The sequence below is a fragment of the Helicoverpa armigera genome, chromosome 29, assembly GCF_030705265.1.
Source record: "Helicoverpa armigera isolate CAAS_96S chromosome 29, ASM3070526v1, whole genome shotgun sequence".
Taxonomy (NCBI): domain Eukaryota; kingdom Metazoa; phylum Arthropoda; class Insecta; order Lepidoptera; family Noctuidae; genus Helicoverpa; species Helicoverpa armigera.
In genome coordinates, this window is record NC_087148.1 from 1597376 (window position 1) to 1606224 (window position 8849).

The 8849-nt window shown below is 32.0% G+C and overlaps 1 protein-coding gene across 1 annotated transcript in view; it reads left to right on the forward strand.

Annotated features, from left to right (window-relative positions):
* LOC110378512 (ankyrin repeat domain-containing protein 50) overlaps positions 1-6193 on the forward strand; it is a 109479-nt gene extending 103286 nt beyond the window's left edge. The window contains exon 45 of the mRNA XM_064042522.1: positions 294-6193. Within this exon, the coding sequence (XP_063898592.1) occupies positions 294-409 (116 nt within the window). The 3' untranslated portion in view covers positions 410-6193. The remainder of the gene's footprint in view (positions 1-293) is intronic.
* Positions 6194-8849: the final 2656 nt, after the last annotated feature.

Here is an 8849-nt window from a genome sequence, read left to right on the forward strand (position 1 = left end):
TTTTTCATTTACTTTGACTTTATAGTCTAGGTTTTCTTGAGATATTTATTGTCCTCCACAGTCTGAATTTTTGTAAGGCAGATAGACTTGCCGATTTTTTGTAGGGCGTTCTGACTAGGATTTTCTGATCGACCTTTTGTACGATATGTACGTTTTATTATTGCTATCAGGGTGTTCTTTATTTCTCCGAAACGTCGGTCACTGATGTTATCGGACGTGGACGGGCCTTATATATCCATGCCTAGTACATCTAAATATTGTGTAACATTCTAACAACAAAAATTCCATCACAGACAGCGCAGCCGCCAACATACGCAGAACGGGCGTAGCCCTAGCAGCGAGCGCTAGCTCCGCGAACCCGGCCGTGAAAACCAACGCTTTTCAATGGAGAAAAGAAACTCCACTATAAACACGAAAACATGAAAAAACTACGGCATAAAGTTCAAAAAACCTTCGACAAGGTAACTGGGTTAATTTTCTCGTTTAAAAAATTCAAGGTCACCTTTCAAGGTCAAGGTCAGATTTTCAAGGTCAATGTGATTTGAAGGTCAGGTGTAACGAGTATTGTTTAATTAAGCTTTTTGGTTTGAAAAGTTTGATTTTGTTTATAGATTGCCAGTTTGAAAAAGGTTGTTTTTTAGTGATGTGGCAATATTGAGTTTATTGATGCTTGTGTTTATATATTCGATATTTTTAGAGGCCTACTCGAATATTTAGCATCGATTTAAAATGTCTGTCTGTCTGTTTTAGAGGATAAAAATTAAAATTTAACGATTTGAAGGAATTATAGTTTCTTAAAAAACTTCCACAGTTTCGATAAATCCTAAAACAGACAGACACACATCTTACTTTTGTCTATATACCTAAGAAAATGTACATATAGGTACATAATGTAAAGTTCATGATTATTATTACAACTAAAGGCAATATATAAAAAATAACATGTATTATAGAAAGTTTAATTATTGGAAAAAAGTAACGTTTATAGAAATAAATGACGCATATAAACATATATTTTTAATAATACAGGAAATAGTATTTTTTTTGTTTTTGTTTGAAATGTCTTGATTTCAACTCCAGGACGGCAAACTTATATGACAAGAACTGTATATTCATATTTTCTTTATGTGGGCCTAAAACACACACAAATCAATGTATTTCATATAACAGTACTATATACTCATAATGACGTATATCAATTCTAATTTTCTGTGTACGTAATCTATATCTATACGTATAAATAAAAGAGAAAAAAATTTTTTTTGTTCGTTCTACATTTCTAAACGATAATTTGACTTTGACAGTTAATGCGATGCTATAATACGATTTATTTGAATAAAAAAATAATAAAACAATTCTAAGAAGGATTTTCTTTGGGTATTTGACTGTATTTTTCGTTAAATATCGTTTTGTGAATTACATGAATTGCAATAAGTTTTTGTAGAAATATAGAGTTTTCCTTTTAGAAGCCTTTAAGTTATTCTGATATTTATATATCAATAAATATTTTATTATTTCAGCCGTTTGTGCGTGAAGAAAACAAATGTATTTCGTATTCATTAAAAAATCAGTCAACTACCCAAAACCTTCGCAATTGCTAAAAAATATCTAGTCTTTAGGTGCTGGTAAAGCTATAAAAAATTATATCTATAGCATCGCATAGCTTTCAATACTATAAATACTTTACTTTTTAACCGACTTCCAAAGGAGGAGGTTCTCAATTAGACCGCGTATTTTTTTACTATTTACTAATATTATATCAGTATTATTAACACATTAAAATGTATTGGCTAAATTATTTAGGTTTTTTGCATTTTTTTATTCGATAAATCAAAAACAGTACAATTATTTTGTATGTCCGTGTATCGTAATATGAAGTGTGAAAAAAGTAATCATTTGGTACATTTTTATTGCTAGTACTGAAGATTGCAAATTAAATACTGTATTTCTGAAAAGCCAAGAGATCAACTTCCCGCACCCGGATAAAAAGTCATCACGATATGCTATATTTGTGCCAAATTACACCTCATTTCGTTCAGCTGTTACTACATGATTGCTAAACAAATATACAAATTTTCTTCTTTTTATTATTAGTAGCATCAGCAATAGAAATGTACCTACAAAGTGTCTGATCTCAAAACGAACAAACTTTTATATAAAAATAGATATCAATTAGTTATTTTCAGCGCATTTATTCATTTGTAAATATATTTTGTTTATATACTAGTCTATATTTGTGTGGTTAAGTATGGAAAAAAAGATATAACACCCAGACTCCATTAAAACGCAGTGGAGAAGTTTTAAACTCATCATCTGGCTAGCCTTTTCCCAACTTTGTTGTGGTCGGCTTCCAGTCTAACCGGATGCAGCTGAGTACCAGTGTGCCACAAGGAGCGACTGCCTATCTGACTCGCTCAAGCCAGTTACCCGGGACACAAGATATATCCTTGGATTAAGACTGGTTGTCAGACTTACTGGCTTCTGACTACCCGTAACGTCTTACCAAGAAGTGTCATGTTACCCGGGTAACTGGGTTGAGGCGATCAGATAGGGCAGTCGCTCCTTGTAAAGCACTGGTACTCAGCTGTATCTGGTTAGACTGGAAGCCGATCTCAACATAGTTGGGAAAAGGCTAGGCAAATGGTGATGGCTATTATTTTTGTATATTGTTTTTCAAATCCATTTTGAGCACATCAACCGATAATTACATGATAATTTTTGCGTTAAATAATAAACTGATGTATACCTTCTAAACTACGAACAAAAGTGCTGAACCGAAAGACGTACAATTGTTAGAAAACGATAGCTCAGGGAATCGGACAAAATTATTCCTAGCAATAATTTGTCATGATTAAAACTGTAGATATTATTACATATATGTAATAAAAATACCTATTTATGTATGTGTAAATGTAAAATAATATCGATCGATATAAGTGTAACTAAATGAATTTAGGTTATTTTACTTATGTATATTTCTTGAATACTCAAACGTTATTTAAAATTTTGTGGCGTTTCAGAATGAGCTATTAACCAAACTATTCCCCATAAGTTTAATCTCCTTATTTTAAATAAAAAAAAAAAACAAAAATTTTTTTCAAAGTCAAAGTTTAAGTCAAAGTAGAACTTTTTAATATAAAAATAAGATTTGACATAAAAAAAATCAAAATCATTCTGTGAGACAACTTAATATAACCTATGTATAAGTAAAATAACCTAAATAAACAAAAAATAAAGAATTGTACGTAAGTGTTGCCATCAAGTTTATTTCTTTTTAAAACCTCTCAATAAATAATTAAAACCGGGGTACCGAATTTCAAAGAAAAATTGCATTTTTGGTATGGAATGACAGAACTGTCAACAGCACCAGAAAACAGTCAAATAATATATTTTAATTCGCCATTTTGAACACAATTCTGGCAACACTGAAACTCGATTGAAAACGATTACGATTGTGACTAGGTATCGATTTAGTTGTATTTATTTTTTGTAAAATTGGAAAATAAATATTGTAACTAAAAGTCGTTTTGTGGTTATATAATGGTCATTTTTGTGTTTGATATACTAGTTGTGCCATCATGCCTGCTTTGTACCAATACATTTAATTTATTTGTAGAGAAAATTTAGGAGATGGTGATTTTATTTATTATTTTATTCAAGTAAAAAGAAAGCGAAGGCTTCTGATCTCATGTAGCACGAATTTGCGAAACTGTTAAAAAGGGTTCTTTCAAATTAAACTTATCGTGTCAACGCGAAAAACAATTGGACGCCCAAGTGTGTTATGAAAAAATACAAATTCAAACGTTGTAAATTATTTCATAAAAGTAAAAGAAAAACAATATCAAATTCATATATGACCATTATTATAACTTGTAAATTAGGCAGCGATTAGAAAAATAATGATTAATTGAAAAAAAAACTACAATTAATAGAAATAAATAAAAAAATCTCAATGGTAGTTGTGTTAGGGTTTTGGAATTATTAGGTAATTAATAAAATTAATTAATTTCAGTGAAATATTTTACATGTACTTTATGCACATGCTACTTCAATCTGTAAAATTATCAAAATCAAAGGTCATTTATTCAAAGTAGGCTGAAAATCAGCATATTTTGAAGGTCAAATTCACAAAAGAGCCCCCAAAACGCCCGCCCTTCACCACTTCCTATGTGTTTTTTCTGGGAAGAAGAAGTGGCGCAACAAACTCCCCAGCAACACATGTCTGTCTGTATGGTTTGAAGAACCGGTTCTATACAAAATATAAAAACATTATATAAAATTGTATATTCCGAATCAATATTGAACCTTATGCTCTAAAGATAAAGTTCAAAATTCATTAAAAACATGACAGATTGTAGTAGCTTGATGTGCAAAATGTACATGTTTTTATATTTCACTAAAACAAGTGTATCTGTGAGGCTGAGTCGAAATTATTATGTAACCCACATATTTTTTTAAAAGTATCTTAAAATGTGAATTTATCGTTATTTTCTGTCTCTTAATTCATTTATTCAAAGGTTACATTTTTAAGGTCAATATAAAATTTTTCTCAAGGTCAAGGCCAGCTATAGCAAAAGATTTAAAGGTTAAAATTTTCAAGGTCAAAGGTCAAGAACAAATTTTCTCAAGGTCAAGTTAATTTAGCAAATATTGACTTGAATATTCAATTTATTTTTATTTTGAACCTATTGACCAATGTGTAAGAACACTACAGGTGAGTTGCACTATTTAACTATAACGAAAACCAAACCATAACCAGCCGTATACTTGCCGCTTATTGGTCACATCGGCGATTTGACAACTGAAAATGGTTCGGTCATCGTTATAGTTAAATGGTGCAATACAATATAATTTTAAATACAAAAAAATATGTGGGGGCATAAAATCAAGAAACTGTATTAATATTATTATTTTCGCTGTGTCATATTCGAGGCTAAAATGTTTAAAATCTATGTTAAAACCAAGTTGCAACTATTGTATTAATTATTATGAAAAAATAATTATTTTATTAACAGTGATAATATCTGTGTATATGTTTTGTTCGTGTCTGTCTATACTAATATTATAAAGCTGAAACACCTTATTATAAAACGTGGTTTTAAGAAGTACCCGCTTTAGTAATAGCTTTGGTCCTCTGATTTTGTTCGGGACGGTGGTTTAAAGGTGGTACAAAAGCTGGTACTTTTTTCAAACCACGTTTTATAATAAGGTGGGAAGAGTTTGTTTGTTTGACTGCGCTAATCTTAAAAACTACAAGTCTGATTTGTAAAATGATTTCAGTATTAGATAGCCCATTTGTCGAGGAAGAAATATAGATTGCTAGCTTCCGCCAACAATTTCACTCGGGTCCTAATGGGATAAAAATTTGCTTATAGCCTTCCTCGATAAATGGGCTATTTAACACTGAAAGAATTTTTCAAATCGATCGAGTACATTTCAAAGATTGGCGCGTTCAAACTAACTCTTCAGCTTTATAATATTAGTATAGATTCTATAACCAGATGCAAACAATTTCTTCATTGATGATAACGAATGAAAAAATAAATAACAATTCTTGCTATTATTCAAGTCAGTAATTTAGTTTTGGTAGCGTCATTGAGTTTTGATGGAGAAACTTTTTCATAGTTTTTTAACCGACTTCACAAAAAGGAGGTTCTCAATTTCCATTACTTTTGATAACTTTACTTAAAAGACGAAATAAAGTCCTATGTGTATTTAATACAGAAATCATAACATATTTCAGTTACCTACATATATCTGTTGATATTTGCTTATTATAGAAATAGGAATTTGACGTTTATTGTATGCAAATTCTATATCTAGTAAGCAAACCAATTGATATATAATTTATAGAGGTAGGAAATCCAAAGGGTCCGAAAGTACTGAACCGATTTGAAAAATTCTTTCACTGTTGGAAAGCCATACTCTTCCCGAGTAACATAGGCTATATTTTATCCCGGTACGGGCAGTAGTTCCCACGGGACACGGATAAAACCGCGAGAAAACATCTAGCTACTTATATAAAAAGATTTCTCCATCAAAAATATTGGCATAGTATTAGAGCTTTGTAAAAACTTAGCAATATTTATTTATTAGACAAACGTGTGAGTTTACAATGTGATCTAAGTATATTAAGTGCGTGTGTAGACGCCAATTCCTGAACAATATAATGAAATATATATAATTTCTCTTACGTTTTCGGTGTTTTATTTGGATTTGTATCCATATCTCCAGTATCCCCTAAGAAATTATAATAACGGCCATAGGAAAAGCCTAGGTATATAATGAATCTACATTAATATTATAAAGAGTAAAGATTTGATTGATTGTTTGACATGAATAACCTCTAAAATTACTTGACCGATTTGAAAAACACCTTCCACTTTTGGGAATCTACAATTTGCTCGAGGAACAAAGGAATTTATTCCTGTACCCGTATAAAATGTGTTTTACGGGTACGGGAATAAATCCCCCCGCGACGTGTAGAGTGAAACCGCGGGAAAACAGCTAGTATAAAATTATATTATTCTGGAAGATCGTCTAAAAACTCCTATCGAGATTGTTTAGGCACCTTTAGTTAAATACCTAACCAACAGGATGATATTCATCTTTAAAAAATACTTCCAAAGCAAAACCGCTATTAGGAAGTCTGATGATCAATACACCTTGTCTAACCAAAAATCTCTAATCCTCGACTAACTTCGAAGAAGCAAAGTAATTTAGCAAGAACCGTACAGTAAGTATTCTAACTTCACAACAATTTACTTGAACTATCAAAACTCCAATTAGTACGTATGAGCCGACAATTATAACAAACAAGTAGTGTCGAGTTACCCTCGTCTCACGCACTCGGTCAAACCGAGCGTGAATACTGAATACTTGCGTAGGGCTGGCAATATTATTATCATAATACTAGCGACCTGCCCCGCCTTCGCACGGAATAACAGTATTTCCCCACTATTTAATGGATGTTATTATACATAATATAAACCTTCCTCTTGACACACTCTATCTGATAAAAAAACCGCATGAAAATCGGTTGCGTAGTTTTGAACATTTAAGCGTACAAAGGGACATAGGGACAGAAAAGCGACTTTGTTTTATACTATGTATTGATATTACAACTACTGTTCAAGAGTTTAGTGGTTGAAACCAACCTGGGGCCCGATTCTCCTAAGTTAATAATGTCAAAATTGAATCGGAATAGCAGTTTCAACCATATCCGGCATTCTGCTACTAATATAAGACCAATCATATTCCAATGACATTCGATTCGTTTGCGATTGGTCTACGATTTGTATACGGTAGTTTTGCTTTACAATCATATTGCATTCGTAAATAATTTGCAGACAATATGATTCATTATTGAATCACAGAAACTGATAAAAACGTTCATTTAAAAGAAAAAAATGCGGAATACCACATACACATACACATCGTAATTGGGTCGTGATTGGATCTCAGTCGGATGTGAATCGTATGTCGCTTTAGTAAAATTAGGAAAAATCGGGCCCCTGTTCGCTATCCTACAGCAGAGGTGAATCAGGTACAAAGGCGAGCTTAATCCAGAGTTGGCTTCTCTGGAACAGAAAGCAAAGAAAGTTTCGATAGGGAAGAGAAGTTATAAATGAGTAAAATTTGCATTAAAAAAATATACAAGAAAAAAATATGATTATATACTTCGTGGCAGCCCTAGATAAAAGTAATAGGCGGATAATAGGCGCGGTAAAAATCTTGCTTGTTTGTAACCCGAGCCGGCTCACCCCTTGTTACACCGACCAGTTTGACTTGAACCCAACCTGCGGTTTGTTATTATAGTTTTTTTAGAAGTTAAGGGCGAAAAGATTTAGGAAATAAGGTGTAAGTATTCTACCAAGTCAATTTGCTGTTTATACAGAAAGCTATTTACATATTTACAATTCCACCAATGTTTTTTTTGGACTGAATTTGCAATTCGAAATGCAAAAAGTAGGTATGTGATTTCGAGACAAAAACGTAATTATCACATTATGTAACATTCATTATTATAAGATTTCAATCAGTGAACTCGAAATACTCAAATGTTACTTAACTGTGAATTTAAATCTTCCAAAAACCTTTTAAGACCAATGTTTACCGACTACATACCATTTTTAGGGTTCCGTAGCCAAAATGGCAAAAACGGAACCCTTATAGTTTCGTCATGTCCGTCTGTCCGTCTGTCCGTCTGTCCGTCTGTCACAGCCGATTTACTCGGAAACTATAAGTACTACAGTGATGAAATTTGATGGGAATATGTGTTGTATGAACCGCTACAAAAATATGACACTAAATAGTAAAAAAAAGAATTGGGGGTGGGGCCCCCCATACATGTAACTGAGGGATGACATTTTTTTTTTCGATGTACATACCCGTGTGGGGTATCAATGGAAAGGTCTTTTAAAATGATATAAAGTTTTCTAAAAAACATTTTTCTTAAAGTGAACGGTTTTTGAGATATCAGCTCTCAAAGTCGTAAAAAGTATGTCCCCCCCCCCTCTATTTTTATAACTACGGGGTATAAAATTCAAAAAAAAATAGAGGTGATGCATGCTAATTAACTCTTTCAACGATTTTTGGTTTGATCAAAGTATCTCTTATAGTTTTTGAGATAGGTTGATTTAACTGTAATTTACGGAACCCTTCGTGCACGAGTCCGACTCGCACTTGGCCGGTTTTTTTTTTAAACAACTGTATGTGCTCTGGAAATTAAAAATGTTAATTTATAGTAAACACTCGAGGCTAAGTTTTACTTAAAAGAAAATATTTCGAAAAAGGTAGAATTAATGATTAAAAAAACGATTTTATTGTACGTTTATATTAATGTAACG